We start from the raw sequence: 18,139 nt of genomic DNA, 5'->3' as shown, positions 1-18,139 counted from the left end.
CAGTGCAAGATGAAGAGTGCACAGTCTCTTTGGCCGGCACACAACCCTGACTGAGCTAAGTGGAAACTCATTTTTTATTGGGCAGAGACTCACTATCCGTCACTGTTGGTTGGAAAGCAACATATTTCTTGTGCAGAAACTTTTATTTTAAAGTACCTTGTCTATTTGCAAGGAAGCTCCAAAAAATTCTAATCACATCTGTCTCTTAAGTGTTTTTTCCTTAGTTAGCTAACTTTGCAGTTTACAATCTATACCCACATACACATCTGGTAATGTCAGCTTTTAATCTTCTCAACTCCAGTGCCTGCCTTAAGTTCATTACTAATACCACATTAATCTTTTTAGCCCATCTACACATCTCTCCTGACTCAACAACTGATAATTGCTCTCATTAAAAACAAACGAAAGTCTAACCTACAATGAGCTGTTAGCGACTAAAGATGGGGAGGGTGTGCTTTTCTGCATGATACATATTTAGCACTTTTCAAATGAAAATATCAAATGGACTTTCTAAATGAATTTCACGAGTAGAAAATTCAATTAAAAAAAAACCCTAAGAGTTTTTAAAATCTAACAAGAAGCATGGGAAACAAAAGGTACTCCTACCACTTAAGCTTTATGTTCTAAATATAACAGATTATGCATCTGATGGGCAGTAAACACTTGAAGAGGCTTTTGAACTGAGAATTAGCCTAAGAATTATGCCATTAAGCAGAAACCTTCAGTCAAACTGTAGGTAACTGCTTCACACAGACATTTACCAGAATGAATCAGTTCATTTCTAGTTTGCTTCTGATCCAAGAATATACACATGAAAGCAAGGTGTACACATGTTGGAAGAATCACTGAGCATATGCACTTAACAGTGGATAAGCTCATATTGCAGTGCACTACAGAACAGATTCAGCCTAAGGTAAATATTTATCATAACCCAAGTTTATTAAAAACCATTCCTGACTGCTTGCCTGGTTGCTTAGAGTGTGTGGTTAGATGTTCTTTTCCTTAAGCTTTTAACTTAGGAGGGCAAAGCATGACAATGGTAGCAAGAAATGGTGGAAGTTTCATCTGTTTCTGTTTGGGTTTTGGGTTGGGGGTTTTTGGTCTGTTTTAAACACCCAGTGCAAAGGACTCCTCCTTACATTTTAGTCAGAGAATCTCCCAGTTTGCAATTATTTAAAATAGAACTAGGATAAAATTACGTAAAGTCTTGCCAATATTGGAAGTCATATAATGCATAATAAAATAGAAACATGAATTTATGAATAAACTATGAAGTCACAGATACTAAAAGAAAATTTACTTCTAAAATTTTCTCCTCTATGATGCAATATCTGGTCTCCTGTTGCCTGAGAGAACTCTTTTCACTAGATTTACATTGATATCATGGGGGGGAGGGGAGGAAGCAAACAAAACTCCACCAAACCCCAAACCAACACCTAAACCAACTGCATCTTCCTTATTTTTACAGCTAATGGGGAAAAAATGATGCATGAAGATAGCTTCCTGCATACAACTGAGAGGATGCCTGCAGCCCTTATTTTCTCCTGACAAACACATTTAGTTACAAAACCATCTATCCCTAACTAGAATAGAGCTTTAAATATATCTTATACATTATGAAGGTTTTTCTATATTTACTTAAGTATTCTGGTTATAAAAACGAAATTATTTTAATCAAGGGGTTAAGGCGATAACTTGACATTCAAAATAGCTCTTATTCAACTACAGTAGGAGCATCTTACAGGAAGTTCATGTAGTTTCCTTCCCCCTCCCAATGCGGAACTGTTACTTCACCTTACAGGCACTTATTTCCAGCCCCAGGTTGCTCCACTAAAAGACAGTATACCAGCCAAATTGCTGAGAGCTGGCTCCTGGTAAGCTCCAGCCAGCCCATCTGCAGATAATTTTAGAAGTCACAGATGCAGCAATAACCACTGGCAAACCTGATGTATCAAAGGCTGCAATGAAGGCTTAGAGTTCACTTCAGACAGATGTTCTGGCAAAGCAGAATAGTTTATTGGAAAAAAAAATCTAAGAAACTCCATGACCATTATCCACTCAGGGACCAGCAGTTTGCCCTCAAATGTACTTGTAACAGTGAGAAATGGCATCTCGTGTATTTTTCTAACAAATCTTTGCAATTTCTTCAGTTGTACTTCCCAGACCTGGAACTTCTTTGCCATCCTACCTCACTTATTTGGCTAGTTGCTTTCTAACTGCAGCTTATTTGCACTTAAAACAGTCATTATGTTTCATCGTATCTAAATAATTAGGCTAATGAATCAACAGAAGTAAACCTGCTGTCAATAATGCATCGCAGATAGTATCACCGTTGCTTATTTGGGAATCATTAATAATGCCTTTGACAAAATACAGGTTCCCATGTTGTTTTTCTCTTCTGCACTGCTTTGCTAAAGCACAGAGCGGCAGTCCACCACCTCCCAAGCTGAGCATGTGAAGTGCTTTCTGCACTAGAGCTTACCCACTGCACCTATGCTAACACAACACCCCTGGAGCTGCTGAAACTACAGCAGCAGCTCTGGGTGCAAACAAGTCCTCTGTGAGAGACAGACTCCTGTTCTACAAAAGCAATAGAGATTTGCTTTTAGAGAAGTCTTATGTCTGCTTCTCCCTCTGAAGAGACACTCTGGACTGCCAGAGACGACAAATAATTCATTGTAGATATGCTGATCACACACATGCATGCTGAGGAAATGTCTGCATTTTCTTTTTCTTTCTCTTTCTCTCTCTCTCTCGTTTTACTCTTATTTTACTGTTTGTAATACTGCAACATGTAAGCTACTTTTCATGTTTGTTTTGGGTTGTTTAGGGGTTTTTTTCCCCACATTAGATCACAAGCAGTATAGTGGACAAACTCACAGATGTTTCTACTAAATTTCATTTGTTTTATCATCTTTTACAGATATTTCTTATGAGTAAGATAAAATGACAGTATCTCAGTACTGAAGACATAATACTAATACATGACTTAAGGAAATATTCAAATATCAGTTCAGTCCAGCAATATGGTTTCCTAAATGTCTGCTGGAAAGCCAAAGCAAACCTGGTCTAGTGTTCTCAAACCCGTTGGAGCATATATTTGCAAAATACACACAGAACTGAGAAATGTTTCTTTAATCAATAAAAAAAATCTGAAAAAGTTCCTGGGTTTTTTAGGGGTTAATATTAAGCTGATTAAATGTTGAGCCATTGCAGTTTACCACAACCAATACTGAGAACAAAATTAAAAGTAAGTCAAAGTGAATTTTAAGCTTACTGAAAAAGCTGAAAAAGGAGAAAATATATGAAGAATCAAATTATACGCCTGCAAAGACAACTTATAGAAAAGGTGATCCTAATTTGAAGATTGTAGCATGTTTTGAATTTCAAACACACTGTATTTTTACAAAGCACTCGCATAACCCTCATAGATCATTTTGGAATCTAAAATAATGTGAACCAATTCAATTCAACAGAAAATGGCTTCCAACAAAAACTACTGCTACTCCAAAAGAATTAAACATATTTTTTTCATCATAATTCAACAACTCATTTGAAAAGCCAGTGAATATCATAAATGTCAGTTCCTGCCTTTACATTTCCTATTACATATTCATAGATACACTACAATTTTTGTACACAAAACTAACATAACGCAGTCCTAGACACTAAATTCTTAAATACATTTCTAATGCTATAGACCAGATGAAATGCATCACTCCCAAGACATAAAGGCTGTTTCATTTGTATTTCGCATTTCAAGTCTTTCTGAAACTGAAACCAATCTTTTTCTTAAATGCAAAAATGTAGACACTACCTAGGGTTATGTACTTCAGAAATCTCACAAAAAGATGTCTTTCTGTTTTCAGTCACACAATTGCTTACAAGCTGGAAGTTGACTGGTTTTCCGAAGCAGTTTGCATGAGTTAGAAAGTTTCAGAAACACATGGTTTGGTGGTTTTTTTAGGCAGAGACCTTCCATGATGAACTTGTTTCAGGCAGGAAGCCTCAAAAGAGAATCCTGAATGTTTCAGAGAAGACTACACACATGAAAAATACTCTAAGCATCCATTAATACTATCAGAGAAAGCATTTAGAATTTCTCACGAGGAAGTACAAACATCTGCATGTAGTTTATCATACGTGTTTAAGGAGAATTAAAATAATTTAAATAAATCATTTCCAGAGAAGCACAAAGTAAGATTTTAGTAAAGCTTTGTCAAGCCACCAGTGCCCAGAGAGCACCAGGCCTGTTAATGTGCACATTCACGCATGGCTTCATTAATGTAAATAAGTTCTGATTTTGTTGAGATCATTCAAGTGAGTGTACCATATACACAAACTGGAAATCATGAACAATCAAAATAAAATCCTCCAAGGATTCAGCAATCTGAAGACAAGACTCACTATTTCAGTTAAGAGATTTCTGAATCTTTGTAAATCTGACCATACCTTCATTTTACAAACAGGGCAGGTCAGATCCTAGGTCAATGGGCACAAGGAGATCAAAGCCATTAGTTTTCAATGCTGGTTAGCTAAACAGAGATGCAAAGTTAACACAATGTACAAAAAATCAAAACTGTATCACAACCCGTAGTTTCAAATATAATGTGGAAAATACCATGCAGATTCGTATAAGGCTGAAAAATAAATCCACATGTTATGTTACAGTTTGAGATATCTTTGCAGAGCTACAAGAGAGCTTCAAAGCCTGCATTAGAGTTTGAAAAGCTACTACCATTATTGACCTAAAATATATAAATAATGAGCTACTGCCTTCCAGTTCTGCTTGAATCAGCCTTTGAGACAACTGTCTTCTAGCAAACAGCTTCAAGACAGTTCTACAGAATGCATGTTAGAGACACTTCAGCACGACTCCCAGGCAGTCCCATGTTTTGGGACAATTTTAGGTAGAAGTCAGGACTAACAAGCAAACAGAGTGTTCAAAACAGTGTTCAAAACAGTGGAAACTGCTGATGAAGTCTCCCTATTCCAGACGTCCTACTAAATAACCATTAAGATTCACACCTGGTAAAACATCTATATGAACAGAAAAGCTTTTTTACTGGATTTCATCATTTAAAGGAATAAACTCTGTCCAACAATGATCAGTGTATGTTTATAGAAGAATATAAGTATCAGTCTTCCTCACAGTAATTTGCAAAGAAGGACATCCTGCATTTTGTTGTGTAAGGAAATACTGCACATTTAGACAATTATTCTTTATTTGTTTATATATTTTTCATCTAAAATATCCAGTGGCAAAAGTTTGTAGAATAGCTTTATATATTAGGACAAAAATTCTATTCAAGAGTCATTCCTTGATCATTTTATTGCACCTGTAATCCTTGCCTTATGAGTCATATCATTATAATATCAATATTCAAATCAGTATCAGTAATAATTTCAATCTATCACTTTTGTCTCATTTCACTCTCCTGTCAACAATTTTCCAAGGTAGAGAGCTCTAGCATGTATTTCATGTCTTCCCTGTACAGAAGCTATTCCATACCTCTGAGCACTCTTTCCACCCTAGCCTGGACTACACCTTTTTAAAGCACAGTCTAACCAGAACTGCAACCAGGGAGCACAGGGAAGACCAGTGCCAGCTCCAGCAGAGACAGTTCTATATTACTGAACATCTTTCCTGAAAATTGCCAAATACTCAATTTGCTTTTTTGACAGCTGTCAAGCATCGAACTAATGCTTCTGAGATCTCCATCTGATGTTTCCAAGAAAGGCTTCTGAGCAATAACAGTCACGAACTACCTCCTCAGGAATAGATTTACATCTAGTGTGAAATTCTGAAAGTAAATTTTGTTCTGTCACTTAATCCTACAGCTTCCTGCACTTTCCCAGTCAGTCCTGGCTTTGTCTGTTCTGAACAATTATGGCTCAACAGAAAATCATGTAATTATTTTGTCCCTTTTACACAGTAATAGTATAGATTCTCATGGACTTCTTCTACCTATAAACCCCCTTCACTGTAAGAATAAACCATTTATGCATACCAGTGAAATACCAGGGGATCTACCTCTTTACACTTCAGCCTCCTTGTTCACCAGGCGTATATTTAAAACTTCTCCATCACTTCTCCTCTCTGTGATGAGAGGAAGACCCTAATGTCTAGGCTCTGTTACCAAAGTGTGTGTTAGGTTACTGCTCTCTTCTGGTTCTCACTGAATTTTCCCACTGATCTCCTTATCTTTACAACTATCCCAACTTCTCTTTTCCCAGTATAACATACAGTTGCTATCTGCAGTACCTGCCCTTTTACCAGCAACAACTTCATCTGCCACTAACCCAGTCCTGCAAAATCTTTCTGGAATTCTGTGTGATTTTTCTGGAGTAACTGCATCATCAGCAAATAAAGACAGGGTCTTCCAGACAAGCAGTTTCTCTCTCTCTTCCCCCATCTCTCCCCCCACCTGAATAGATCTTCATATGAGAACCTTCCTGACTTTGCTACAAAGAACATTACTCCACGGCTTATTTTCAGGTTAGAATATTTTCAGGTGGCCTTTCCATATTTTTTAGGATTTTTATTCTTTCCATTCTACACTATAAGTGATGGGAGGGTTATGGTGTTTTTCTATCTTCCTTCAACATCAAGCCCAGAAAATATATAAGGTAGGGGCAACATTTCCACCTGGAATGAAGCATGAATCCATGTAGGACTTCACTCCCAGATCTGAGGGAAGCAGGAGAAATATCCTATGAGAAAGAGAAATGGAACAGGACAGAAAGAAGAGGGAGAGGAGTGAGCCTGAAGCAGACTGTGACTGAAATCTTCACAAAGGAGACAAAATAGCATATGTGATAATTTCCCCACATTTTCAGACCACTTTGAACAGTAAAAAAGGTCTCCCAAGAAACTATGAAGGGAGTTCTTTAATATCATGGAGAAACATTAGTTAGGCAGCTGATTACAAGGGCCTCCATTTGGTGCCAATGGTCCCAAAGGAAACAGTTTATGGACACTGGGGGTCATACTGTGGACACAACCAAAGACAAGTGAAATATGGGCCTTTTTCTTGAAAAATATGAATCATCGAAGAGCTGTATCCTAAGACACTGAAGTGGCTTTTAGGGAAAACATGAACGTAGTACAAATATCCCTAAACCTATGAAGAATCATTCTATTTCATTTAGCTGCACTGCTGCCTTACAAGTACTCTTTTCAGAATTTTACTGCTCTCTCCCTTTAGTACACAATAAAGCACAAATAAAACCCTAGCTGTAATGATATTCATCAAGTTATGCAAATGCAGATTTTCTATGGTAGTTAAACATCAAGTATAAAAGAACATATTTGGTTTCCCACCGCCAATTAAATGTGTATGGAGTATATTGTTTTAAACACAGCTGCAGGTTGTGAATCTATATCCTCCTAACCACATTCCTTAAATTAACCACCCCAACTCAGTAATAAGAAATTGCATTGATCTGCAATGAAATTACTTGTGTAATACCACTTTTAGTTTATTACTGCCTTCATCGGTAGCCAAGAGCTAGAATAAAATATTTTCAGATGAATATTGTTGAATCCCCACAATTTTCATGTATTCAGAGTTTCTGCCTTGAATGACAAAAGCACCCCTATGATACTGATTCTGCCTTGCTACACTCAACTCCCATCATCTGAATGTTCTCACTGTTTTAGTAGTAAAACTGACCATCTCTGGCAGTATGCGTCAGTACACGTGGGAGAATACCAACCAGCCACACATAGATGAGAGTGCTACCACTTCGTCTGCCCTTGTACCTTCAGATTGAATCCTGTGTAGATGTTGCTATTTGCAAGTGATTTTTGCATAATTAGATTTCATATTTTTGCTGTTAGGAGTCCCCTGCTCTGATTCTTTACAGCTATCTGGTGTACTAGTGACCAAGCTACAGACACACTTGTCAGAAAAAACAAGCCCTATTGCCTGTAAGATAAGGCTCAGAACCAGAAAACACAAACATTTGGAAACCATAACTCACGCTGAAATTTTCCTTTGGCTTTCAAGGAATCTGACTGGCAAAGCAATTGATTTGTACTTCAATATCCTAACCTGGCTTATACAAAAGATAGGAAACCACCTTAAATTATTTTGCTTCTGCAATTTTTACTACCTGTAGACTGTGCAGATCTAAAAATCAATAGCACACAACAACTTGGTCTTGATAAAATATAATCTGTAAAGGATTTCACATCAATCTTTTCTCAGTGTAGGCCCTACATATATTTTTTTTTAACTAGGTCATTTTGCTGTGCAAAATATCCCTCAAGATAAAGAAAAAAACCTAAACCAAATTGTCAAACAAAACCACTACACCTCTAGTGTTTCTATTGCACCACGGTCTCTTTTCCTAATGTACTCATAAAACTTCACTCCTCTGGGGTGCAGATGAAGGAAGCAGAACCTTCACAGTGAAGAAGCAAAGCAGCAGTTTTACTAGTGTATTGGGTCTGGCTGGGATAGAGCTAATTTTCTTCATAGCAGCCCATGTGGTGCTGTGTTTTAGAATCATGTCTGCAACAATGCTGATACCACAACAGTGCTATTGCCAGCCTATTGCTGAGCAGTGCCTGAGCAGCATCAAGGTTTTCTTTTCAGACTAGGCGTGCCCAAGAAATTGGGAGTTGAAACAGCAGGGATAGCTGACCCTAACTGTCCAAAGACATATTTCAGACCATATGAGACTTGCAGCCAGGGTGCACACCACGTACAGGTCAGTGGGTTTCTTGACTTGGTCAGTATAAAGAAGATATATCCAAGACTGAAATACAGAACATGGCAGCTGAATACGACTTGTGCGCTGGTCTCCGAAACCTGCCTCATCTAACAAGCCAAGTGCTTCTTTAGTGTAAAGCTACAACATGCCAGCACACCGTCTGTCCCAGAGTGGTGCAGGCAGCTGTCCTCCCTCTACATACACAGACAAGTTCTTCCATCAATCTGTTCAAATTTGTCCTGCATGATTAGTGTGCAATAATTTTGGTAGCTCACAGACAAATCTCTCTCATGAATGCATTAACAGATGTAAATGTATTTCAGTACTGTAAAAGTTACACGCTTAACTATTTGGCAAGAAATCCCAAATTGCTAAGCCCCACTGATCAGTGCTAGAACACTCCCCTAGTTGCTAGTTAGCTTCTAGAAAGGTCCACAGTCAAAAGCAGTTCTAAGAGGCACAGTTCAATTTCTGAAGGTAGTGAACAATGCTGAAGTAAGAGTGTTGCCAAATACAAATGCACTCTGTCAAACTCAAATGCTGTTTTACCTTTTTACATCTCTTAAACCACGTAGAATAAGGAAAAACACATTAACAAATGTGTTCTTATTTTCCACCATTATTCTTCCTCACTGAAGACACATTTTCAACTCACAATCCTATATTCAAAATTTAAAGAGCCATCAGTTACATGATTTCTAATATATCTTGCAGGATCAGTAGAAATTCTCACAGAGCATGTTTTCTGTTGGTTGTACACAAGCCGCACAGGAATAACACATTACAACACAGACTTGGCAACTCAATAACTAACCTCAATTGTAATAGGGGGAAAAAAAGAAAAGAGGAAATTAAATTTTCCCCACATCTAATCCAATCATTACAATCCAAAAAGCCTGTTCATTTCCATGAGCAGTAGCACTGAAACAATAGTAAGCTTTCACACCTGTGCTGCAGCTGTGCTGCAACCACACACAGCTCAGCAGGTTCCCAGGTCCAACATATAATGCACAAAAAGCCAAATACTGTGGCACTAGATCTACTATGAATGCACTGTGCACAGGGACACAGTGATTCCTCGCTACAGAATCCTATGTGCATGCACTGCATTGCTACAGTTAACATTTGCTATACTGAACTACTCAAGAGCTTGCAATGACTGCACCTTCACTTTGCATAATTAGCACTATCAGAAAAAAAGTTGCAGAAGCCTGTAAGCTCTTCAAAGAAGAAGAAAAAAGGATCAAGCATGTATCTTTAATAAAGAATGCTAACACCCCTGACATAACCCAGGCTGTCAGGAGGACTGTTAAATTTCAATTAGCTCTGAGCTATGCTGATAGGACTTCAGTAATTGCATGGTTTTCTTGAGGAAAATTTCCAATTTTTTAGAAGACAGGAGAGAGCATGGAATTTAAGTTCTTTTTCACTTGTTAAATGTAAAAATCATTAACAATAAAAGGTACTGGATTACAGGGAGAGCAGGAGAAAAGATGGCCCAGTGACGGAGACAATGATTTGGGATTTGAGAAATAAGAATTCAAATCCTAGCTCTGCTATACTTCTCCTTGCACATCAGCCAGGTTGTTCAATTTTCTTGCGTTTCCTTCTGTGATAAAGACATAACAACATGTACTAATCTCACAGGAATTTGGAGACATGATATCTCTTAAATGCCACAACACTATGGAAATGAACCTGATCAAAACCATCTTAATGCTGTAATCTGGAGAATATCCAGAGCACATACAATTGTCAGTGGAAGAATTCTAAGATACATGCATGTAAAAATTTTCATAATGCCTGAATATGTCTGCAAAACAACATTTCTGAAGGAAATATCTATGTAGTGTCAGAAAACAGGCTGTTACGTGCAGCAAATTCAGATCCTATGGTTAATCTACATTCAGCCCCTATAGCTTTTACTTGATATATTCAAAAGACCACTTACAAAGACAAAGGATTTAGAAAGTTCACAGAGGAAGCCATCAGAAACAAATACTGACTGCATTCTTAAAAGAGAGGACGGAGAAAAGAAGAAATTGTTAGATATTTCTGGACATGCACATTTGTATATAACCAAGAGAGAATTACAAAGCTAACTTTACTTACACAGTTAAATAGGTTAGGATTTCCAAAAACCCACTTATGTTAGGAGCCTGCCTCTTGTTTCCAAAATGTCCTATTCATCTCAGTAAGTCTGTGCTGTTTAAAATCTGCTTTGAGAAGGTAACTTCTAAATTCTTCAGATGCTCAAATAAATACATATACAACTATCTGCAGCAGTGATTAAGCACACTCTAACGAAGGACAGTTGCTTCCTTTATTTATGTCGGAAGACCATAACTTAAGTGAAATGAGCAGCTAAACCACCTGTGAAATCAAAAGCAGACCACTAGTATTCTGGTTTGTAGCTTTAACAAACGTAAACCCCTGCCCTTTTACAATTTAGGTGGTCATAAATTATAGCAGTGGTTTAACAGTGATTCATGTAAACCTGCTACCACTTAACTGTTCTTTTTACCTAAAATCATTAGATATTTTAGTGATACAAATTTAAAATTAATGACATCCAACAAAAGAAAACCACATTCTCTTCCCCTATGGAAGCAAGATCCTTATGCAGGAAGGAATTAAAGATTGTATCTAATTAACCACCAAAAGCTGCTACCTTACACCAGCACTAGAAAAAAATTCAATCACAGGTCAAGCTTAGCCACCTTTAAAGCTTTTTCTGAAGAAAAAACATCCATGAGAATATTCTCCTGCTTATCATTAGGAGCATGTAAATGCCTCGCTGCTTCTGGTCCTTAATGAATTTCTGCAATAACTGTGAGGATATTTGAAGATATCACAAAACAACAATGAATAATATGACAATGAAGCAGATACTAACAACTAAACAGTTCCCCATCCTAGCTCAGATGAAGTAATGGAGCAGAACTTACTGCTTCATTTACGTTATCTAACTACCATTCTTCAACCCTTTTTTATTGTAATTCACAGACATCAGTAATTCAAAGTGCTGCAATTTTAAAAATATTCAATTCTCTAGACTAATACTATCACTACATCAGAATACAGATAGAGGAATAAATAAGAATACAATCATTAAACCCTTTTTCCTTATACATTCATTAGAAAAATGTTATAATACTGGTTTATTTCTAAGAGAATTGTGATCTTTTTTTTAATAATAGCTCTCTTTCACAATTATATTTTCATGCCTTTCAGGTAGAAATCCCCAGATCATAATGAACTACTCAGATTCCTCTGTGGCAAGCTATATTGTTTTAGAAAATTGATTTATTGTATTAACAATTTTAAAAGATCTGTTTAATGAGAGGGAAAATGGACCCATAATCCCTGATAATAAAACTATTTTCAATGCAATAAGAGCTATTTTTTAGTTACTTATTTCAAAAATGTTTACAATTGAAAGGAAAACACAACTCTCAAATTAGAGAAAAGGGGTTTAAATGTCTTTCTTTGTATGCCTTCCTAGGCCTTTACAGCAGAGTGACTAGTGTTGTATCACTGACAGACTGTAGGAGAAGTGAAGACAAGACTCTCTTGAGACTGACAGCGTATTTGCATATATGCATTTACATCCACGTGGGTTTAAAATGTGGATTATCATGGCAGATCTTCCAAAGGATGCAACTATCAAATTAACATGGAGCAGTACCACTGTCTCATCCTTCCTCTATTACTTTGAAAACTTCTAGCCAAGGAAACATGTCAGTAATAAAATGAGGTCACTTAACTACAGTATGTTTATCAAGCTATACACAATCTGAAGGAAAAAACCAACAGAATGGACAGGTACATAGAACTTTCCTCTCAAAAAGCAATTGTAGAACTTTCTGCAAAACACAGAACAGAGAACAGTTTTCTCCTACACTTTTTTCTGAACTGTTTTCAGACAACTTAGGTGGAATGCCAAAGAGAAAAGGCTTCTTTGTTAAACACTATAGCTTTGGGCAAGGGAATTGCGTAGAGGAGGGCTTAGCACAGTAACTCATCTTTCCAAATTGGCTAAACACAGAGAAACACAGCACAGCCACTGTGAGCTGGCCAGGCTTCCAACCGGAGAAACAGGCAATGAGCTTCCAACCCTCATTGTGCAGATCATTGTCATTACATGTAAAAGCAATCCCATTTCTTCTCTTCCAGTTTAAACCAGCATACAACGGCCAGCACACAGATTTCATGGCACATACTGTTGCCTAACACTGCCCTTTGCAGTATTCCTACCTTAAGGAATTACAGTTTCTAACAATGGAATGGGAAAAATGCTCCAGTTATGGGAATGAGTGAGGACTCTCCTGATCTAGGTTTCTGCTATAAACTGCCTGCCAGTCATTCTTTGTGCTTTATTTCCCATGGTATATTTGGAGCAACTCTGTCTCCTTTGCTTATGTGTATTTTTAGTTGTTGTTTTCTGGAACTGTCTTCAATTGCTTTGTTTACTAGCTTGCTCAATGCACCGTAGCATTGGTTTTGTACTGCAGACATTATTGCACAATTAATAGAAGGTCAAATGCCAAATAAATCCATAAAATTTAATTTTAAACCCCAAGATTTCTCTGTAATTAATCTGTTTAAACTATAGTTGCCTCAATATATTTATCTATTACAATAGACAAATACTGTAAAGCAACAATAGCTGCAAATTATACGTAAATTCAACTGAAGCATGCCAAACACAAAATTTACTGTGATTATTCCATGAGGTTTTTGACACTTGTGACAGACACTTGTTTCATTGCATAGAATACCATCATCTTAGAACACCTGTGTTGGACTGGTACTGCTATTTTTAAATGCTTCTTCTAAACAAGGGAATGGGACAAGCCATTTTATAACCAGTAATGTACTACACGTGTACATCATGTCACGGGTGAATAGGGCATAACACCCAGCCATATGGTGTACTTAGGAGCCAACTCATCTACATACACTGTTACCAGGCAACATGCTGGACTTCAGTCTGAGCAGGGAAAAAATGACCTCTTAGCCCTAGAAGTTGATTGATAGTCATTGTGCTGGTTAGGTTATGATCACAAAGGAAAATAATAAAACCAATTATGCACATTGAGATTTGGCAGCATTAAACCTTCCCCAAATTCAAAACGAGTATTTTCTTTCTTGTCATATACCCCAAATCTCAGCTTTAGCTTGTTGAAGGAAGATTAATACCTTTTTCCTTCAACTACATTTATAGATACTGAAGCACTAAATTCACAGCCGAATTAATGTTAGCTTCCTAAAAACATGCCAGTAATTATCTCAGGGACCACTGTCTCCCACAGGTTAGAAACCCTAACCTCATTCTTGCAATTTTTACCAGTTTTTTTTCTAACAAAAGCTGTCAATTGCATCAAATTCTGCTAGGAGCTGTAAGGTTATTCTGTGATAGAAAATACTGTTTGTGATGGAGGAAAAGCTAAAAGCAACAAGCATGCTGAGCACTACAGAATTGATTTAAATCTGTCCTCAAGATGAACAGGCTTGGTTTTTAATACCCTGTAAGCCAGGCAGTCTTTTTGAAATAATGAAATCTTTTTCTTCAAAGACATAAAGAGGAAGATTGTGTTTAGTGTAGAAGAATAAATGTAAAATGCTTATTTCTAACAAGGACTGAATGTCTCATTTTTTCAATGCCCCCAAACTTGTGTTGGGGCAGAACTCAACAACTAATATTAAGACATTTGAACACAAATGTGAATCTAGTCTATTATTTTGTCAACACACATGTCCAACTTCTTTACTTTCTACACATAGTACCTAAATACAAACCAGAAATCTATTCAGTCAGCCCAATACAGAACAAGTCGTGCTTATTTCCCAATACAAAATATTAGAGGACTGCAATTTATTTTAAGCAGAGGATTATTAAAAATTGTTTGAGAAGTACCAAATACACACTTACCAAGAACCATATGTTTAGAGAGGGTTTTTTTGCTACTTCTGAATGTTATTAGAAGTATAGAAAGTTCTATTCTGATTAAAAGGTGCTTGATCAATATTGTTTCTAAGCATGTGTTAAAACAAACAAACTTTACAAGAAAAAATAAAACCATGTATGAAAGAACAACAAACGGTTTGGATGCAAAAGCCTCTTCTCAGAAAGGAAAGAGGTGCAAAATGAATCGGCACAATTACTTTTCCACATGTCCTATAAATTTTGGAGCTTAGTTCATGATATTCCCTGACATCACAGGTGCATTTAAAAAGGAAAGCATGATGAATTATCATAGCTGTTCTATAGACACTGAAAAAAAGTGTCTGTGACTAATCCATATACAAAATTATTTCTTTCTTTCAGAATCAGCTGAATGTAAAATAAATACAGTAGTGATATAACCCTAATATGTAAAAGGGAAATACAAGAGAAAAGCGCTTGAACCTACAGCCAGAAACAGAGATTATTATTTTCTAAGCGTATCACTGGCAAGCTGTTGTTCACTGATCTTGTACTTATGGTCTATTAGCCTTGCAATCCAGCATCGGCACAGCAAGTTGTGAATCCCAAAGTATCTCTTCATTCATTATGACAGCACAACAGAGATGTCAATCAAATTCGAAGGAAATTAAAATAAACAAACACCAACAAAAATCAGTGGACTTACTGAAAGAAGGCTCTGATCATGAAAACAATAGGCACCACTTGCATGGGGCTTCTGTGTAGTTTCCTAAGAACAGAAAAATACATTTGTACTGTAAATGAAGATTCAAAGGAGATCATATTTTGCCCTGCATCCATGGAAGGCTGAATGTAGGCTTTAAGATTCAAAGTGTTGGAACAAAAAATAGAATTGATAATGCATTATTTGGTCTTTCACAAGAAGGGCTGCATACATTATGGGGTCATAACTGCACTTTTATTGTAGCACAAAGCTGAACAGCAAAATCTGCTTATTGATTCACAAATATCAACAAAGGTTTCATTATTTTATCAATCATTCAATAGGCAGTAAAACCTCCAGACAGTTTGCAATTTACTTGGATTCTAAATCCAGTGTTTGCATTATGAACTTGGCTACTTAAATAGACATGCAGAATTGAAAATTTTCCCCAGTACAGGTTTCTGTTTCAATAGGAACATACAACTGTGAGCTACTTTTCATGGATTTTTCAAGTGAAAACTTCAAGCAATTTTGCAAAAGAAAAATGATCATAATACACACAAACAAAAGGGGCCATCCGTAATATATTATATATGCACATAGCTGGGAATTAGAATAGGCTTACATTGTATTCCATGCCACTTGTTCTTATTGACAAGCAGCTGCTGACATGTAGTAATTTACTGAATTATTCATTGGGTTTTAGAAGTTACAGTAAGCTCAGCCATGCTTTTTTATAACAGATTCTCCTTACATGTATTTTTCATTTTCATGTGCAAGTGGTAGTTTATGCTCTCTGATACAAACACTCTTAAAAACAGAAACACTGGGCATATTTTGGGTCATTAAACAAAATACACAACTAGATCTATGTATTACCAAAACATTCTGAACATAAATTTAATACAGTTTTTATTCACTTCAATGAAATTCCAAACAGTAAATATATGGAGTAGTTTTTCACAAAGTAAGTTATTCCTTTTATACTTTTTTAACAAAGTATTATTCATTTTATTGAAATCACAATTTCAATAAAAATAAAAAGAAAAAAAATCAAAACCAGTAGTGGCTCTCTCTCATGCAGTTGAAGGCAAATAAATAACAACAAGAAGCTCCAGTACCAGAAAGGTCCACAATCTGTAAGCATGTCAGGTAATACTGCAACCATCACACATATGGATAAAAACCCCTACAACTTCAGAACTGGGAAAAGTCACAATCAGCAACAGAAAACGTACTTTGCACTTTGGTCTCCTTAGAGCAGGGACCATCACTAGGAGCGTGTCTATCAAAGATCCAACTTCACAGCTGAAGCTCCTAGTGGTAATTGCAACTGTCTTACTGACCAAATCCCAACATTAACCAATTTCTGAGCTAAGACGTAAGTTTCCCTTTATTTATGAAATAAAGTAAACTAGATACATGCAAAACTACTACAGAAAAGGCACCTCATGTAAGAAGGTTGCATATGTGAATAAACTATACGTTAAAACTAGTACATCTGCTTTCTCGGTAGCGTTTCTTTGTCCGAGAGGTACTCAGCTTTGTCTAAGTACACCACCAGATAAATTCACAGTATTGAGAGGTCCTGAAAAATCTCTGAGAAGTATTTTTTAAGTAATTGGACTACATTTTCAAAAATGACATCTGATTTAAGATCATCTTGCAATGCTACAGTGAAACTTACTCATAGTCAACAAAACTGAATAACTGAAAATTAATCTCTTGGGTTTTCTCCATCAGGGTACTTGGGTTTCACAATTTGAAACCATTCTGATTTCTTCAATGCAAACTCACACTTTTTAGACTTGGTACTGATTAAAATGCCTCATTGAGGTTACAGTACATTAATTTTCCTTTTCTGAACAACTTTTATCTGACCACTCAATCCTAGCAGACTTCCGGGTTAGCATAATGTTACCTATCATTAGTTTTAGAAACATTATACTCCCAACTGCTACTGCTAGTTTTCCTTATTTATCCTGCAATTGCAGGCTCTAGTGACTGAGGGAACTCAGAATACACACAGAAATAAGATGTGCAGAATTTGAAGAAAATATGCAACACTGAGAAAATACAAGAATATACTGTTGTATGGGATTCCTGCATTATTGCTGTAAGAAATCAGAGCAAATGCATGAGAAACTGTAGAAATAGGTACCTCTAAACCAACTTGGCTATAATACTTAACTAACGAGTAATTATTAATTTTGCCTAATTTTCAGTACTGCATGACCCTTCTGTAATTTCCTTCACATAGAAATGTTTAAGTTTTATGGTCTACTGACTGCAGATGTTGTTTAAAATGTTTAGCAATTTGACAAGTGAAAACAGAATTTCCACAAAACAAACCGTCCAAAAGCACCTGCCAACAGGAGAGCGGAACCCCACCTGCAGCTTTGTACTCTCCTTACCACCACCGATGGTACTTTCACACCATACAGCTGGACAGAAGGAAGAGCAGAGAATTTACAAACTATACAAAGGTTTGTCAAGATTTCTGCCCAACCAAAGGAATGCCTGTTCCATATGCCTGTTTACCCAAAGCAGTGCTCCTGTCCCTCATAGCAGGAGACAGTTCAGGAAAGCTCCTTGCACAGTGCACTGCAGGGCTCTTGCACACAGCCTGGTGCTGAAGACCGTTCCTGCTGCACAGCACAGCCCAGTGATTCCAGGGCTCAGAAAGACCACTTAGCAAAAACTGCATACATTATGCAGTGTGCCTTTAGTTCTTATCTGGCTACTCAGGCGGTATCTAAACAACAAGCAAGATTATTCAGTCATAT

General features: G+C 36.8%; 1 protein-coding gene across 2 annotated transcripts in view; it reads right to left on the bottom strand.

The window, feature by feature from the left end:
- The window catches only part of RBFOX1 (RNA binding fox-1 homolog 1), a gene marked incomplete at both ends in the record, with an annotated part of 1,305,905 nt that overhangs the window by 746,807 nt on the left and 540,959 nt on the right, over nt 1-18,139 (bottom strand). For both annotated transcript variants that reach the window (XM_080617596.1, XM_080617593.1), the window contains one exon: nt 15,357-15,419. In XM_080617596.1, the coding sequence (XP_080473722.1) occupies nt 15,357-15,419 (63 nt within the window). The remainder of the gene's footprint in view (nt 1-15,356; nt 15,420-18,139) is intronic.

Source organism: Psittacula echo, assembly GCF_963264785.1.
Source record: "Psittacula echo genome assembly, chromosome: 5".
NCBI lineage: Eukaryota > Metazoa > Chordata > Aves > Psittaciformes > Psittacidae > Psittacula > Psittacula echo.
This window is presented reverse-complemented; position numbering and strand designations above follow the sequence as displayed.